This window comes from Chenopodium quinoa, unplaced genomic scaffold (genome assembly GCF_001683475.1).
Source record: "Chenopodium quinoa cultivar QQ74 unplaced genomic scaffold, ASM168347v1, whole genome shotgun sequence".
Lineage (NCBI taxonomy): Eukaryota > Viridiplantae > Streptophyta > Magnoliopsida > Caryophyllales > Amaranthaceae > Chenopodium > Chenopodium quinoa.
Genome location: NW_018742204.1, coordinates 18,102,038 through 18,122,072, shown reverse-complemented (window position 1 = coordinate 18,122,072; position 20,035 = coordinate 18,102,038). Strand labels below are relative to the sequence as shown.

General features: G+C 33.5%; 1 protein-coding gene across 1 annotated transcript; it reads right to left on the bottom strand.

Annotated features, from left to right (window-relative positions):
* LOC110720813 (cytochrome P450 CYP736A12-like) lies at nucleotides 1-4,919 on the bottom strand. Its single transcript, XM_021899857.1, has 3 exons — nucleotides 3,989-4,919; nucleotides 194-1,041; nucleotides 1-159 (listed from the first exon to the last, which is right to left on the bottom strand). The coding sequence occupies exons 1-2, from the start codon at nucleotides 4,700-4,702 to the stop codon at nucleotides 226-228; spliced, it is 1,530 nt and encodes a 509-aa protein (XP_021755549.1). The 5' UTR covers nucleotides 4,703-4,919; the 3' UTR covers nucleotides 1-159; nucleotides 194-225.
* Nucleotides 4,920-20,035: the final 15,116 nt, after the last annotated feature.

Here is a 20,035-nt window from a genome sequence, read left to right as displayed (position 1 = left end):
TCAACACAAAAGTTGTGTAAAATAACCAATATTATTTCAATGCACGCATCACATGCATATAAAACTAGTACTTATACACTACAAAGCATTACACATACCATCTAACACTATAATAGGGCTCTTGAGCACGAAAAATAAATATGTACTACGTATATCTAACAACTATATAAGAAGTGCCAAAGCTTTTTTTCTAAAAAAAAAAAGGTACCAAAGCTTTAAACAGACTCAGACATTGAGGCGATATTTAGGAATAAGTGCCAAGTTGTTTGCCATGGACATAACAAGGCCAAACTTCTCTTGCATGACTAAATAGTTGAAAGAAGTATTATCAGGCATGTGCCAATCAAAGGAATGCACCAATGTGGACAATATTAGCTTAACATTTAGTAGACCAAGCTGCGTGCCAGGACACCTCCTTCGACCAAATCCAAAGGGTGCAAGGCGAAAATCTTGTCCACTAATTATATCAACATCATTAACCAAAAATCTTTCCGGATGAAATTCTTCATAATTATCTGACCATATAGTTGGATCTCTACCAATTGCCCATGCATTTAGGAAAATTTGTGAGCCTTTGGGAATATAATACCCATCGAATGTAATTTCTTGCATGGCTTCATGTGGAGCAAAAATGATTGGATATAGGCGAAAGATTTCTTTAATAACTAGGTCCAAGTATTTGAACTTTGGCACATCTTTCTCCTGCACCATACTATTTTTTCCTACAACACTTTCTATCTCGTTTTGTAATTTCCTCATTTTCTCTGGATGCTTTAATAGATATGCTAGTGCCCACTTAACTATGTTTGTAGCACTATCAATTGCTGGCACAACTAGGTCTATTAAAATGGCTTTTATACCATCCCTCTTAATGCCATATGATGTTTTGGTGGTGTTGTTGTTCATCAATGACAACATAACATCTACCAAATCTCTGTGAGTTCGTTGCTCCTTTTTTGCTTCATCTTCATGGTTGCTTATGATTTTCTCCAAGACATCATCCACAATTATCATAAGTTTTTTTATGCGCTTTTTCAACCCCTGATAATTCCATAATAGTGAATATAGTTAATATCCCAAGCTGTGCTTGATTTAATTTATTTAACTTGTATGGAAAACATGGGCATCTACTTATTATAATACTGGTAATAATTGAAATATGATTTGATTTAATAGCATTATATATAAAAGCTCTACTATCTCTAATTCATTAATTATTTATTTAATGCTCATTAAGAAATTTATTACATCTTTCGTTTGTTAAACTATTGATAATTGATTTAGGATGGAATTTCGACAAAGAAAAACTTGACATAGTGGCTTCCGATTTACTTAATATAATACTAGATTTGTTCCCCGTATGATGTCTGGGATGTTTATTGATTTTAAGATAAATTTTATATTAATGTGTCAAATTTTAAAATATACCATTGATACAAAATCAGTTAGGAGTTGATAATATTTTGTGACAATTTGCTATCTAGTAGGCATGTAATAACTAATAATAATGTTGGTGGAAAATTTTGATTTAATACATTAAATAAAATAAAAAATTATTCAAAAAAAAATAAAATAAAATAAATGTTCAAAACTCGTTGGGTTGACCCAACCCCAAAACTTTGGACAAGGGTTGAACATTTTTTGACTCGTAACATGAAGTGACCCAATCCGAGATAACTCATGACCTGACCTTAATTGACAAGTCTACATAGTAATAAAATTCTATTAGATTGTGAAGTATATTAATTTAACCGATTAGTATATATTATAAATGGTTGTTTTACGCTTTGAACTTATTCAATTTTTGAGAATTATAATCTAATAATTTTGCATAAAATTGTAATTCAATTTGTATATCTGGAATATTGGTATTTTATCGAAAATAAAACTCTAAACTAATAATTTTATTAATGTGTGGTTGGTGCACCCGGAAAGAACATTAGGTAATTTAAAAGAACATGGGGGAAAAGTGAACATTATAGATATTTATAAAAAAAACGCGAACATAATATGTTTTTTAAGTGTGATTATTATGTTCTTTGAGTTTGAACTATATGTTCTTTACATTATACAATATGTTCTTTAATGTATGTACATAAAGTAAAATTAAAAAATTAAAAAAAAAATCTAATCACATCACCGGGTAAAAGAGCATGTTCTTTTTGTAAAGACTTTATGTTCTTTGGCTAGAGGTGATTAAAGTTAGCCCGGCCTGGCCCAGCCCGACTTTGGATGGGTTTCAGGCTGAATTTTTCGCCCCCAAATTAGGTCGGACCCCGCTCGAAAGTTTAATTTTTTGGGCGGGTTTGGGAATGCGTTTTTATGCATTTTAGTTGATTTTTTTTTACTTGACCCGAAAGCCCGCACGGCCGGACCATTTTGAGCGGGTTTGGGCACAAAAAATTCTTCCCAAAACTTGGCCTGACCACAGAAGTGAGCTGATTTTTTAACCTTAGCTCGGCTCACCCAATGATCACCTCTATCTTTGTTAAACACAAACATGTTCTTTTTTGTCAAATATAATGTTCTTTTTCAAACATGTTCAACCACCCGAGTAACCATGAAAATTAACATGTTCTTTAATGTATTATCATGTTCTTTTTGTAAAGACTTTATGTTATTTGTAATGTCATGTTCTTGTCAAACACAAACATGTTCTTTTGTTAAACACAAGTTTGTTCTTTTTGAAACACTAGCATGTGCTTTTTTTTGCCCATGTTCTTTAAAATATGTCTAATGTTCTTTCCGAGTACACCATGATATAAACATGGAAGTGGGGGAATGAGTAGGGATTAGATTGGATTTCGTGGTGGGGGAACGGGATGGGTGGTTTTCGCGATGGGGGATCGAAAGGGGAACGAGATTCACGGTCGGAGAGTTGCTGGAGGTGGTGCAATACAACAATAGTGGTGTGGTGGTGATGCAATGGTTTATCTAATTAATTAAGGTTTAAAAGCTATTAATTACAATTTAGACGGATAATGTGTCAGTAAATGATTAAGTAGGCTAATTAGAGAAAAAGGTAGTAGTTACTAGAATTAATCGATTTTAGGGGTAGTAAATTAAAAACGTTTTTTTAGCGGTATTAATTCATAAAGGTCCTCTTTTTAAGGTAGTAATTTACAAATTTTCCGTATAGATATTTGACATATATATAAAATATGCGTTGGAATGCGTAATTTCATCCTTAATGAATTACTATTAAAACGGAGGAAACATTTTTCAATTTTCTAACGACATTCAATTTAATGAAAACAACTAGCCTCTTGACCCGTTCAATACACGGGCTATTACTTAAGTTAGTTTTCTTGTAATGTGTTGCAAATGAGTGATTTATTGTGAAATGTGACATACATATGAGTATTTTGTGGTTTGTGGTTTGTGTTTTTAAATATTAAGTGTAAGATTTGTTCAGTGTCATGAGATATGTCAATTTCTAGTCAATAATTAATTTAATTCAATCAAGTTATACTAACCTGTTGCTCAAAAAAAAAAAGTTATACTAACCTAACATAAATCGATAAACCTTCTCACATAGGAAGAAGCTACCATTAAACAGTTATACATGGTAAGAGAGGTTTCCAAACGTGTAAGATTTCAATATAACAAGCAATTGTCATGTTCTCATAGTATGTAGAATTATATTATTTGATCTTATATTGTATGCATTTTTAGTTTTGATTTTTATTGTAGATGTATGATTTTGATAGATGTATGATTTTGATCTAATAATTAGTTAACTCTAGTTTGAAAAATATGAGGTGTATAAAATTTAACCAATTCTTAGTTTAGAGACTACATGTATATATTTTTGGTTAACAAGCAAAACATTGATTGCATTTAGTATTCGATCCACTACAACAACAATAGGAGGGCTGGAGGGGACATGAACCTAACTACCAAGAACTAATTCTCGAATTCGGATTACCGTAAAGAATGAACCAGATATGAAACACCCAAAAAAAAAAAGACAATGCTTGAAACAAACCTGAGGATCAAATGATGCAAGGAAAGGCAAAAAGTCAGCAATATTTAGGGTTCCTGAGAGTCTCAAAGCCTCAAGGACAGTAGCTCTAAGCGCCAAATCATTCTTGGGAGCTCCATACAACATTCTATATATCAACTCCTCAAGGACACCACCAACACTAGCGCCAATATCTACGGCTTGATCAGCTGCCGAAGCAGCCTTCAATGAAGTCATTAGTTTACCTAATTCCTCCTCCCTCAACCATGCGAATGACTTAATTTTTGAAGCACTCATAAGCTCCATGACACATAATTTTCTCGCATTTTTCCAATATGAACTATATGGTGTGAAAATAATTCCCTTACAATTATATGAAAGGTCATGAGAAACCTCGGACATAGGCCTCTTTGCACAAAGTACATCGTGATTCCTAAGAAGGCGCTCCGCCATTTGTGGCGAGGAGATCACAATGACGTCCATGGAGCCAAGCTTTAAATGCATGATAGGCCCGTATTTTTTGGCTAAGTTTTGGAAGCTACGATGAGGGAGGCTCCCTACTAAGTGAAGATGTCCTATGATGGGTAATTTTGGTGGGCTAGGAGGTAATTTTGGTGTATTCAATGATTTTGATGAGGGCATAATGGTAATTTTTTGTTTAAGTAGTTGAATAAGTGATCTCCAAGAAACCATTAGGCCAATGAGAAATACAACGATGGTAATACCAAGGGACAACATTATTATTGTTGTTTATGTTATACTAACAAGAGTATCTCAATTGTTTAAGAGTGGGGGATAATTCAAGTGATTAGAGCTTCCTTTGCAATTTCAGTAGATTTTAAAATTGTTCCTCACACCCATTCTTTTTGGCTCTTTAAACAATAAAAATAAAAGTAGCCTATAGTTGGTTGATTCTCGTGGATTATTAAGAATCATATCTGTGACACTATGCTGGACAAAAGGTATTTATAATTTTAAAAGGAAAGTATAACGTGTAAACTGGTTAATTGGTTATCATAAATTATTAAGTGTTTCAAATTTTAGATTTTAAAATGACGGGTTAGAGTATTAAATGTAGTTGTTTCTAAATAATCCTTTTTCGTATCACATACAACACAATTGCCTTTAAATATGTACTTCCTCCTTTTTTAAATACTTCACTTTTCTTTTTGAGCCATTTTTAAATAATTGGTTCATATACTTTTTTAGAAATCTTTTATAATATTTAATTTATTTCTCTCACCTAGTGTACCCATCATGAATCATATACGAAGTATTTTTTTATTTCATATTCTCTCTCCTCCAATTCTCTCAACTACTTTTGTTTTTATTACAATTTTTTATTCTTCCCCCTACCCCACTAACTCCATGTTCTATTACTCCCTCCGTCCCCGATTGATAGTCACTTTTGCCATTTTTGGGTGACTCAAAATGTTAGTCGCATTTGTTTTTTTCAAGTACCATTAATATTATATTTTTTTACCAAAATTCTTTAACATTTGCAAATATATTTGTGCAAATTTAAAATTCTCATGTATATTTTACTTTTCCATGTACTTTAATTACTTTCTCTCTCTATTTTTTTGCATACCCAATGTAAATTTACTTTTTCAATGTATTCCTTAATTCCCGTAATTTTTTTTTAGCAAAAGTGACTATCAATCAAGGACGGAGGGAGTACTTTCTCCAATATCTCCTCAAATTTTGCCATGGAGAAATGGAGCGAGTATTTAAAAATGAAGTGAGTACTTAGTTAAGGGTGGAGCTGGAGAAACATTACAGCTCGCTATTGCCTATTGGTGTTAATTCGGGTAAACAATTCGGGTTTGGGTTGGGTTTATCAGTTTCGAGTTATTACGATTAACGGGTCGATTTGGGTCGATTTTGAAAATCATCAGGTCAGTTCGGTTTTTTTTTTTTTTATTGCGGTTTCTATTTGGATCGGGTCCTAATCGGATCCGGTTATAGTTGGTTCGGGTTATAATCAGTTTGGGCGGAATCGAGTCGGTTTGAAAACGGGTTTAGCCAGTTTAAAGTAGATTTTAGTTAAAAATTCAATACCTAATCGGGTCGGGTTGTAATCAATTTGGGTTAAACTGGATTGATTTGAAAATGGATTTCGGTTAAAAACAGATCGGGTGAATCAGGTATGGTCATTATCAATTTAGGTCATAATCGGTTTGGATTGAACTTGGTCAATTTGAAAGGGGATTACCCAACTTAAAGTGGATTTCAATCCAAAACATATTGGGTTAAAATCGAGTTGGATCATTATTGAGTTGAGTTAGTTAGACAATGGGTTGGAACGGGTTATGTTATAATCAAGTTAAGTCATAAATAAGTTAGGTTTATCGAGTAGTGGGTTGAAACGGACCATATCATAAACATATTGGGTTACGAGTTGTAAATGACTCAATCATAACGGGTTACCGGTGGTAATTAATTCGATCTTAACGGGTTACTGCTTATAAATAGTTCGATATCGACACTTTACGGGTTGGAAACGGTTCGGTCACAATAGGTTATGGGCTATAAATGGTTCGGTCACAAAGGGTTACAGGTTGGACCGATTCTGGTTTATCGGATATTTGCCGGGTTTAAATGGTTTTCGGTTTAAAATGGATCGGGTTACTATCAGGTGTAGACATAATCGATTCAAATTGTTGTCAATTTCGAATTGTAACGGCTTGGCTTGATAGCGGGCTAGGTTAGTAACGGTACAAACAAATTCAATTCGGTTCAATTTCAAGTTAGAGAAAATATAATTGAGGCGGATCGATTTTTGATTTCCAAAAAATAGATTTTTAACAGTTCAGTTTCGTTTTTCGAATCGGTTCAAAATAGTAGAGTACAGCTCTATTACGGCGGATGGCCATGCTTATTCCAACGATTTGAATGCCTTGTAGAAGAGCCATCACCATCACACTTTGACTAATCCTTATTTAATTGGATTAATAAATATTGTAACTACTTTGCAATTATAATAATTATTATTATTTTTTATTTATTTTTTTTTAAGAAGAAGAAAGAAGGAAATAACTAGTCTGTGGCCCAGGATGTTGCCCCAGATTCTTAATTCAAGTAAGGAGTTTTATTTTTTTGGATTTGAAAGATAGAGTTGAGATTGTTCTTTTGTAAAAAATTATTGAACAACCTTAAATTATTTAAGCAAGGTTTTATTTAAGATTGTACATTTGTACTGTGTATGCAACATTCAATTTAAAAGTAAGTTGAATCTTGTAAAGATATTGACTTTGTAACATAATTTAGATGATATATTTATTTTACTAAACTAAACACACAGTTTTACCAAGAATAAATAGTGTTCAATCAAGTTTTTTTATGAAAATAATTTTTAAATAATAGAACACTTCCTCTGTTTTTTTTTTTATTTGCATCAGTTTGACCATTACATTATTTGCCGAGACGCAACTTTGACCATTAATATCTTTAATTGTTGATTAATGAAAATTATAACAAAATTATCCTCCGTATTATGAAACTAGACATTATGACGAATCTAATGATATATTATATAATAACGTTTATTTTATAGAGGTGAAAAATTCAAGTCAACCATGGTATGTGAATAGTGCAAAAATCAAAGTGATGCAAGGAAGTACAAAATTATGCAACTTACCAATTTTGTTTCCCTTGACAATTTAATAATTAGTACGTGATGAACTGTTGACGGTAACCTCAAATTAAATTACTCAAACTTATAATACACCATACAAAAAGAGATATAAAACCAAATTAAAATATATTTCTTCCGTTTTTTTAGTTGACACCGTTTGACTTTTACACTATTCACACAACACGCTTTTAACTTGTTTTGTGGTTTATAGATACAATAAAACATATTCATGTGGGGTCTTATCTGAATCATTTCAATGTATATTTTGCTAATATCCACTTTTTAATGTTGATAATTAGAGATATTAATCGTTAAATGCGTTGGCAAGTGTGATATATATATGTATGTATAAAAAAAAAGGAGAGATTGTATATACTATTGAAGGCCAAGTTCCCAAAGCCAATTAGATATTAAAGGGTAAAAAAAGCAAGTGATTAAAAAGTTGTGTACAGAAAAAATAGCAAGCCTTTGGAGATGAAGACTTTAGTATAGAGTTATAGGAATATTATAAGGATATATGGCTAACTAATTGAAAACTATAATTGGAAATATTTAGGGGTTTGATTACATGTAATTTCGGTTACAAACTAAATTGAATTATTGATGACTAAAAAGTGAATGAATGTAAATTAAAGAGAAATGAATGTAATTTAAAGATAAAAGAATACAATATAATGTTAAATAATGAATGATATTTGAAGAGAAATGAATGTAATTTAAAGTGAAATGAATGGAGTATGAAGAGATGAAATGAATGGAGTATGAAGAGATGAAAGAATGAGATTATTCGAAGAGAATTAAAATTGAGAATACAATATAAGGAGTATTTTGTAGTAATCTTGTATTCTTTTTTTTTTTTAGTATATATTATATGGCTTTGCAAATATTTCTTATTGTGATGAGCATTCATGACAATTAAAGTGTATGGATCAAATCTTTAATTAACCCAAGCAATTTTTATAATAATATTTATGTCATGTCATTGCTTATGTGGTGCCACCTCCTACTAAGAAAGAGATGACATATGTCAATCACATGTGATCTCTTTGAGTTTAAACTAGTCTTATTACCTGGGCAATGCACGTAATGTTTATAGGTGTACTGTACAATATAAAATTTAATTTAATTTTATAGTTTGTTTTAAATGGAAAATGAATAGTTTATAATTGAGAAGAAGGGATGGAAATTAAATGTAATTGTAGAATATATTAAGTTGGGGGAAACTGAAAAGTGAATCAAATAACATTTATACATGAATTGAATGAATAAAGGCTATAACCTTTTTTACAAAATATGAGAAAGAGGATTTATTAATGAAAATGTGAGGTGACATGTAGTTTTGGTGAAAAATAAAAGTTTAGATGCGGCATGATGGGGATGATGGTTTGTATTTTTAAATTAAAAAAATATAGATATAGATATAGGTATATATAGATTAAGGGTCTGTTCACATTTACTGAATTGAGCTGAACTGAACTGATTGGAGCAAAACTATACTAAATTAAACTGAACTGATTAGAGCTGAACTGAACTGAGCTTAGCTGACCTAAATATTTTTTGTGAGAGGCAAATTAGGAGCTGAACTGAACTGAACTAAAATGATTGGAGCTTAACTGAACTGAAATGAAATTAAGGGTCTGTTCTCATACGTTGAAATTCAGTTCAGTTCAGCTCTGTTTAGTTCAGTTCAGCTCATGTGTAATGATATTGCTAATGATATAAAGCCAAATTTCATTGTTTTAAGCTCTTATTACAACGACGATAATAATAATAATAATCTAATATATATAAATAAAGTAGGCATTTTTCGGGAGCATTCGACGCGCCACATAAGAAATGGTATTATTTTGACCAATGGAATTTTAGATTAATAATTTATTTTAGAATTAAAAAATTCATTCGCCACCTAAGAAAAAGTGACGAATAAGATTTAAGAATTTTGCTACCTAGGTAAAAATAACGAATAGTGAACAATTAAAATTTAAATTATTTAAAAAACCAATAATTATCTTTTTTACATATATGGATGCAAATCTTTGATCGTAAATATCCTTAATCTATCCCTAGCAAATATTATAAAAATTAGATATTAAAAATGTACTCATCAAAACGAATAAAACTAAATCTCATATCAATATGTTTTTCCTTATATACAAAGAGAAATTTAGAAGATTCCCCCTAATTTTTTTAATAGTTAAAAGATTTTAGATGAGACTAACATTTTGAAATAGAACGAGTATATAAAAAAAGGCATTTGCAAAGGACTTATTTTAATCAATAAATAAAATGATTTGTCATTTATTTTTTATTAAGCAAAATTAAAGAATAAGTTTTGAGATTTTAAATTCAAGCGCCACGTAAAATAAATAAACCTACGAAAGATAACTTTAGTGTTAAAATTAAAAAAAAAAATTATCTTATGATATTAGGAATTTTATTCAAATATCCGATGAATGATCTTCATATAAAAAAATCTTAAATTAATTAAAAAGATTTACTAGAACCGTGCATCGCACGGGCTTATATCTAGTACTAATACTAATGATGATGATGATGATGATGATCAATAAATAATAATAATAATAATAATAATATAATAATAATAATATAATAATAATAATAATAATTATAATAATAATAATAATCAATAAATAATAATAATAATCAATAAATAATAATAGTATATTTTTCTTAAATATTTTAATATGTATATTTGTGTATACACATATGTATAATAATAAATAATCAATAAATAATCAAAGATCACTAATCTGTAGTTAAAAATCACTAATTAATAAATTCAGTTCAGTTCAGCTGAGTTCAGTCTATGAAAACAGACCCTAAGTAAATGTGAACAGGCCCTAAGTATAGTTAATAATATAGATAATAATATAAATGCCCTTCAAACTGTAAGTAAAATTAACCCACTTGGGTAATTTATGTCTTCTTTCTTAGATTTATCCAAGTGAAAAGGTGGGGTGTTAAAAAGTCTACAATGTTGTACCATACGAGTATAACTATTTACTCGTATATGAATAGAATTTGTAGTGTGTTAAGAAAGGAACTAAGGAAGCATCCCACTTGAGAATTGACATTTGTGGATGTTATTTAGACGAGACATGAATTGTGAGACTTATCTTTAACATTTAACACATTTACTCATCAGTCATCAATTAGATAGTTAGTTGTCAATTGTCATTATTCATTAATTAAGTTGGTTAGAAGTACATGTACTTCAAGAAAGAAATCCACTTGATGCTGGGCTTTTAAAAAACAAAAGAAAAAATCTCAGCAAGCTCCATCGATGTAATGTACTTCAATGTAACGTTGCTTTACCCTACTTAATAAGTAGGGCTACATACAAGCCAAGTGTTACAACTGAGTATAACTTATAAAATTGGAGTGTTGAAAAGTCAACAAATTAAAGAATGAAAATAATAGGTAGCTAGTTTATTTGAGCAAAATTAGCTTATTTAACCAACATTAGTTTATTGACTATTAAATAAAGTAATTTAAGGTGTTTAATTTGGTGAGAAGTTTATTTGAATATTTTATTCCACAAAATAAGCTCTTTTTAAAAAAATTCTTTTTTTTTAAGGTTAATTTTTAAATTACCACAAAAAAATGTAACTATTTTCGAACTACCCACCCGTTTAATTTTAAATTACCACCCCTTAAATTAAATAAATGCTAAGATTACCACTCATTTCAAAAATCCGGTGGATTTTCCGTTTGTAGGCCCCACCTAACACTTATTTTGACCCTTTTGACTTATTATTTTTTCCCGATTTTTCTCATTGAAAACACTCTCTAAACTTTAATTCACATTTCCTTCACCAAATTCTACCAAATTTCAAAGAGAAAAATGTGAATTGAAGTTAGGAGAGAGTTTTTAAAGAGAAAAATCGGGGGAAAAATCATTCAAAAGGATCAAAATAAGAGTTAGGTGGGGCCCACTGACGGAAAATCCACCGGATTTTTGAATTTAAGGGGTGGTAATTTAAAATAAAACATTAAACAAGTGGTTAGTTCGAAAATGGTAACATTTTTGGGTGGTAATTTAAAAATTTTCCTTTTTTCAATTAGCTTATTCAGTTTTTATGGTGAAATGACTTATACATTATACCCCCATTTACTTTAAAACCTTATTTGAACTACCTACCCCACATTAAACTTATTGGTCATTTAACACAATCAATCAAATAATACAATCAGCTTCATCTTTCAACTTTCAGCTTTTCTCCAAACAAGGCTAATGTCTTAAAAGGAAGTGGGAAATATCCCGCTTGGATTCTTGTAAAATGACGTTTGTGAACTTTTATTTGGACAAGGTACCTAGCATACATCAACATAGGTCATGGTTGTCTCGGAAGCCATTTTTCATCATCGCGCATGGGTTGCCTCTAAATAAATTTTTAACATCATATAATTAATGATTGGCTCAAAAAAAAAATAATAAATAACATTTTTGCTTTAAATAAATCTTAGCTTATGGCCTGGTAGAGATATGAGATATATCATCAATATAAGAAAATGTATGTGTGATATATTTTTAATAAAGAGAATTATATATTTGGGTTTATTTATATTAAGATATTATTTAGTGAATACATGTTTAGGATATATGGTTATGATATTATATTTTTGAGGAAAAAAATTTCCTATCGAATGAGTTGAGCTTAGGTTTTATATAAATACTCTACCTTGTCTTGAATTATAAACAAGTCATTCTATTATTTCCTAAATAAAAATTTAGCATGATATCAAGAACATATGATCATGAGTTAGTTACTTTTGAACGTTCTATTGACACTAAGATTAAGATCTTGTTTAGTATGGATCACTTGATGATCATGCGTTACTGTAGGCGTCGTTCGAAGTGCGCCTACGTTAAAGCATGTGGTGAATATGCTTGGCAATCATAGGATGTGGGAATTGACATATACGATTAGGGACAAGGAAAGTAGGGAGTCGCCAACAAGTTTTTAAGGAACTTGTAAACCATTCACGGATCATAAAAGGCAACCACGAATAAAGGGACAACGAAGACAACAACGATTGACCCATGAAGGTTACACCCCATTCATAATCCATGAGATTACTAACTCCATATGGTTCGGAACCACGAAAGGGGCATCGGGGATGTTGGTACGAAGTGAGTCATGGAGTCACATTCGCCCATATTTGCCTCTACTCGATTCTTATAGTGAAAAGTGATTTCTGCGATCTCAAAGGCAGACAAACAAAATATTCAATTTGCTCCAAACTATTATTAAGCTAAATTGGTTGAATATTAATGCAACATATAATTATAAAATATTAGTGATCACTTGATTAAACAACAAGATTAAAAAGGAACCTAAACCGGTTGTCCAAATTATCTTATTAGGCGTGATTTTCAATTACATATTCCCTTTAACATGCAATATGGTGATCATAAAAAATAATATAATAAAATCAACATTAATATTGGAAGCAATTTAACAATAATAGTGTTAGTCAAATCAAATAATAATAATAACCTAATCATGATACTAGCAACAAGAATAATAAGAGTAATTAAGTGATTAATTACTTACTTTCCGCGTTTCCTTGAATTGCTACATCATGAATAAACTGTTAGTAACTTCAATAAAAAAAATATAAATCAAATGAAAATTAAATTAAATGAATGTAGATTTGATTTGGTCCAAACCCTCAGTTATTTATACCTTTCATGCCTTTGATTTAAGTATAGAACTTTGGGTTAAGTATGAACTCCTTGGAGTGCTTAAGGGAAGTATTTTGGAAGAATAGGGAGGTTAGTGTTTAGGCTAAAGCAGGAGAAGAGAATGATATGATGATCAAGCTTGTTGATGATTGGAAAAAAGGGGGAGATATGACCTCTATTTATAGAGAAAAAAGAGGGTCGATGAATCAGAAAAGATAAGAATTCGAATCGGGATAAAACTCTTGCGATAGACAGCAATTTTTGCGGTTTTTGTTTTTATCATATATTTTGATCCAGAAAACGGAATAACATGAATAAGATATCGTTGGAAAGATATTGAAGTCTAATTTCTAACCCAATTAGAATCAGATTAATTTTTTTTTATAATAAAAGATATGGCCGAAATAGTGAGACGGTGTCAGTTTTGGATAGAGTTTGACATTTTATTCATATCTTTTCCGTTATAGCTCGGAATTGATATTATAATATATCATTGGAAAGATAATTTCAAGGGCTATCCAACCATATAAAATTTGGATAAAAAATATGAGTCAAGAAAATAATATCTGTCTATCTTTGAACGTCTTTTAATTCGAATAGAATTAGGACTTTAAAAAAAAGGAGTTTTATTCAATTTCAAACTCTTTAATCTTATCTTTTCAAAATGGATAATTAAGCTCTTTTAGAAACTTATATAAGCTTCCAATTAATCTTAAGTGGTTTAGGAATGAGATTAAATAATTTTGACCCTCCACATGATCATTGGGTCGTAGGTAAGGTGGGCTTAGGTTCGCTCGGTTTGGGCTCAGTTGAATATTTTGGCCATAACTTATTCGTTATAACTCGGATTTGGGCTTATAATATATCGTTAGAAAGATATTTTAAATCCCCATCCAAATATTCAATCATTGGACCCAGATTATGGACCAAAATAAGCTGGATTAAACGTTTTTATAAAAAGAACACGAAATGAATGATTTTAATGGACACGAAATGAATGATTTTGGGTTTAAAGGCACGAAAAGATGAAAGTAAGTTATGGTTTGGGGAAATGGGCTAGAAGTTGGGTTGGTTTTAGGTGTCTACAGTTACTTTTGTACGTTTTATTGAGACTTAGATAAGTTGCTTGTGGTTTGTGCTCCCCAATTAATCATGGAAGGAGGATTTTTGTGAGGTTTTTTTTTTTTTTTGATAAGAGAGCTATCAAAGAAAAAACACACTACAACAGAAAGAAACAAACTAAAACTGAAAAAAACAGCAATTGTCGTCGCCTAGCGCAACCAGCTAACCAGTGAGCCGGAGACACCCAGGATCGAGGAACCTTACGAATTTGACACACCAAAAAAAATTTAACAGCCGCACGCAATTCTAGAGTGAGCCACCAAACCGAAATGTCCATTGGAACTGAATCCGGAAGCAAAGAGAGAAGGGCCGCACAATCAGATGAATCCGAATCTTCAAGAATCCTTTGCGAACCGCCGCCTGAAGTCCCCATAAACAAGCTTGTAGCTCAGACTGTAATACCGATCCAGATAAAAAATCCCTACTACCTCCACCCAGAATCTCCGAAGAATAAAGGTCAGAATAACCCAACCAGCCCCAGCCCTACAAGTGGAGCAATCCCAAGCTCCATCGATAATCAAACAAACTGTGGGGCATATGCTAGGTAAACCCCTTAAACATAACCAAGGATTACCTAAGAGCACAGGCGACCTAGACGAGCAGGACCCCAATACAAATTTTTTCCATTCCTGAGACTTGACATAGTGGTGGAACCAATCCTCAGCCAGACCGTCAATTTTCTTAGGCGACCAAACCGCATGTCTGAACCTTAACTGATTCCAGGAAAGCCAAATAGCCCAAAGAAGAGCAAATAAAGACATAATACCCTTCCAAAATTTGTGATAATAGAACTGAGAAACGGTGTCAACCAGCCAATCCCCAAATTGAGGGAATTGCCATAGATCCCAACAAACCCCCAATGCTCTCGATTGCCATAAAGATCTCACAGCAGGACAATCTCTGAAAGTGTGCGACACCTCCTCCCATTCCTAATGGCAAAAGGCACATATCGGGTCAACTGGACAACCACGAGAATGCATAAGAGATGCCATCGGAAGAGCATCATGTAATAGTTTCCAGCTAAACACCTTCCATCGAGGAAGAATATGAAGTCGCCAAAACCTCCGCCACCAGGTCGGTGTCAACCGACTTCCACAACTAGAGGTAATAGGGGACCGACAAAGAAAGGCATAAGCCGATTTCGTGGAGAAAACCCCATCCCTGGTGAACTTCCAGTATACAAAATCATCCATTAGCCTCCCGGCCAGTCCAAAGAAAGAATCTTAGCAGCCGTCGGAGAATCAAACAACCTATGAACAATCAAAGTATCCCACGCGTAAGAACGCGGATCAAGTAAAGAAGACACAAGAGTCGGCCTAACCGCTTCTGACGGAAGATCCTTGAACTGAACCTGTCCATCTGGAGCCCAAGAATCCTCTAAAATACGAACCCTAGAACCCGAACCAACCTTCCAAACCAAACCCTTAGACAAAACAGACACTCTTGAGAGAAGAACTCGACAACCCCAAGAAGGACGAGAAACCGAGGATGCAGTACCCCCTGCCAACGAAGGGTACTTAGCAAACAGAAGACGGGAAACTAACAGCTGCGGGGATTGAATGATACGCCAACTTTGTTTTGCTAATAAGGCGGAATTAAACGGTGCAAGACTCCGAATACCCAAACCCCCTAGTCCCTTTGGGAGGTGTAGCAACTTAGAAGAACGAAGAGCAATCCCACGCCTCGACTGAGAAGACCTCCACCAAATCTTGGCTAACAAATTGTCCACCCGAGAGCAGATAGTTTCCGGAATATGAAAAACCGACAAAATATGATTAAACGAGGCAAGGAGCACCGAGTTAATGATGATCAGCTTCGCCACATGAGAAAGATGCATTGCAGCAAACACCTCAACGCGCTTAGCCACCTTATCTACAAGAAAACCAAACTTGGAACACTTACTGCAACCCAAATCGACCGGAATCCCCAGATAAGTACCCAGTCGTGATTCAGACCGAAGCTGTAAACACTTAGACAAATATGCCCGATAATCCTCCGGAGTATTCGGGCTAAACTTTACAAAAGATTTCTGCATATTAAGCATCTGTCCCAAAATAGCACAGAATTCAGAAAGAACATTCATCACCTGTTCACAAGCCGTAGGCAAAACCTGGAAGAACAATAGAGAGTCATCTGCAAAGAACAGATGTGAAATAGATGGTGCTCCCCTTGAAATTTTGATACCATGAAACAACTCTTCACGTTCAGCTTTCCTTAGCATCCCAGAGAGCACTTCCATGCAAAGAACAAACAGGTAGGGAGAAAGAGGATCCCCTTGACGTAAACCACACTGAGGATGGAAAGACTCGGATGGAGCACTATTAACTAACACTTGATACGACACCGTAGAAACACACTGCATAATTAAATGAATCCAATAAGGAGGAAAACCAAAGACCTGAAGCACCCGGGATAAGAACACCCAACTAACCCTGTCATAGGCTTTGTTCATATCCAGTTTTAGGGCTGCATAAAACCTTTTCTTGGCCCTAGAAGCATTCATTAAAGAAATCAACTCATGCACCATCAAGCAATTATCTAACATTAGCCTCCCTGGAATAAAGGCATTCAGGTAGTCAGAGACTAAGTCTGGAAGCACCCCGCGCAATCGATGAGAAAGACATTTAGTAATGCATTTATAAACGACATTACAAAGGCCAATAGGACGGAATTGAGAAACAAACTCAGGATGATCAACCTTCGGGAGTAAAACCAAGAACGTACGATTCCAGTCCTTCAATAAATAACCATGAGCAAAAACTAATTGAACAGTCGTGATTACATGGTTTCCTACCTCATGCCAATAGGTTTTAAAAAAGGCCGAAGAAAAACCGTTTGGACTTGGAGATTTGTCATCTGCAATGCTAAACATAGCCCGCTTAATATCATTAGCAGAGAAAGAAGCCAATAAGGACTGGCGATGCGTATCAGATAAAGAAGGCAAATGAAGAGATTCCTAGGAAAACTGAGAAACAGAGGATGGAACCGAGGATGGGCATTGTGAGTCCCCACTATAGAGAGCCTTGTAGAAATTCAGAGCAATCGAACGAATACCACCCACATCCGATACCCAAGACCCGTCAGTATCCCGCAAACCCAGAATACAATTCTTCCTCCGCCGAGCCTGAACAACCGATAAGAGCAAACGGGTATGTTCATCACCAAACGCATCCCATTTCAATTTGGCTCGCTATTTCCAAAAGAGAAAGGCCACCTGGGCCTCAGCAATCTTCTCCATTCGCACTGTATGAAAAAGGCAGCGGTCGTAGCGGGAGTTAAGAACAACAGACGCTTGAGAAACATCACCAACCAAAGATTTCCAATCAATACTCCACAATCTCTTGTGAGTAACACACCAGGCTAACAACCGATGTCGAAGAATACAGAGCCTTCGAGACAATGAAAACATACAAGAACCCGGAACATGGGTTGCAAAAATAGACCTCAACATGTCTGCCACATCAGTAGAATGGAGACACCAGTTCTCAATTCGGTATGGCCGTTTACAAGTACCCGTAGAAGAAGAGTCACTCAAAATAATAGCTGCATGATCAGAAAACAAGATAGGTTGGTGCAGAACAAAGTTAGCAGGCCTATCTTGTAACCATAGAGAAGTAGCGTAGGCTTTGTCCAATTTCTCAAAGGAAGGATCTGGCACTATCCTCTCATTAGTCCAAGTGAAAACGGGTCTTGTAAATGGGATATCTATTAGAACCACGTCTAATTTCCATTGCATGAAATCATGACAGCCAGGAATATCCAAATTCCCCCTACTTTATCCGATATATATTCAACATGGTTAAAATCTCCGACTAGTAGCATCCTTATTGTGGCTGAAAGGTTGTCAAATGTGTTGCTGTTTTCTTGAGCACACCATTTCATGTTTCTTATAATCACGTTAGATTTTTTAATGCAGTTGAAAAAAATGTTTTGGTCAAATGTGCTGTGTTATGCTGTTAATTGGAGTAGGGAGATATGGCCTGAATTTGCATTTACATGAATTAGTGTGGTTAAATCTAAAATATTACGATAAGAACCAGAGTTATAATAAATGATGCTTGTTATACAAGGGTTTTTGACGAATGCTAGAAGAGAATGGGCAGATTTTACCGCTGATTGACTACATTTAGAATAGTGTAGTACTAGATCATTATCATGATAACTTTTTTTTTTTTTTAATTTTTTTTTAGTAATTATGATGTAGACTTTAGTAGTTTAACTAGCTTATATATATACCCAATTGTAGTATAAAAGAGAAAAAGGGTTGCATCATTCTTTCATTTTGCCTTTGATGTTGACTGATTTTCATCTTTTTTGGGTCATTCTAGATCTTGTGTAATGAGAATTATGTAATGTGGGATTATTGCATTTTATATATCTGATTTACTAATTGTACAAAAGCTTTGTTTTTGATATATGAAGTATTATTGGATTCATGATGGAAATCATACCACTTTAAGCTTGTTACATTGTCGTTGATTTATAGAAATCTGTTTTTGATTACCCTTTACATTGTCTTTGATTTATAGAAATTTGTTTTCAGCACTCAATGAAGCATTAAAGCAGTAAGTGGAGAGGCTTAGAATGGCCACAGGCGAAATGATGGGTCCTTCAAATCATTTAACTTAGGGATGCCTAGCATGCAATACGATCCTTCTCCCTTTTACTCGCTACCTCAGCAACACGTCTCTCAAGGCCAACATAGTATGCAAATGCCATCATTTCATCAATCTCAGGGAAATAATAATAACATGCACCATATGCATTCATCCAATTCCCAAAACCCTTAAAAATTTATGCCGAATGATCCCCTGGGATGATTGATTACAAGGGTTTGACATTGGTAGCAGAGGAACACCCGCTGTGAAATCTGAAGGTGCCTCGATGTCTGCCAATGAGAGTAGCACAACATTTTGACGTGATATTGAGGCTTTCTTTAGTGATCATTATCACTTCTTGGAGCCTTTAATTGGGTGATAACACTTCAATTTTGTAGCTAAATTTCATGATTTCTCTAACCAAATTCATACTGTTCTAATGATGTCAGATGAAATTTGCTGAGAATTTTAACAGGAAGTCGTAAGTGTGTAATACAGGATTTGTCTAGCATTTACATGATATTTTGCTACAAATATGCAGGTGTTATTAGTATTGTTGTTTGTCAAGGAACAATAAGTCTTTTAGAATGTAATAATTTGGGTGGTAAATGGAAAGAAGAATAGGGGTATTTGTAACTAGCACTTGAAATGCTAGTTACAAATGCCCCTAATTTTTTGTTTTATTCGGAGATTATTCGTAACGGACATTGTAATTGCCCGTTACGAATAAATACTTATTCGTAACGGGAACTTACAATGTCCGTTACGAATAATGGTTATTCGTAACGGACATTTCATGTGCCCGTTACGAATAAGTACTTATTCGTAACGGGCAATTACAATGTCCGTTACGAATAACCCATTATTCGTAACGGGCACCTGAAATGCCCGTTACGAATAACTACTTATTCGTAACGGACATTGTAAGTGCCCCTTACGAATAAGTAGTTATTCGTAACGGACGGTGCTCGTTACGAATAATAATGACCATCCGTAATGGCCGC

Excerpts from the sequence above, each read along its gene's own strand:
- LOC110720813 (XM_021899857.1), bottom strand. The coding sequence starts at position 4,702 with ATGTTGTCCCTTGGTATTACCATCGTTGTATTTCTCATTGGCCTAATG. Across the intron at positions 1,042-3,988 it reads TTGCATCATTTGATCCTCAG|GGGTTGAAAAAGCGCATAAA; the intron begins GTTTGTTTCAAG and ends TGGAATTATCAG.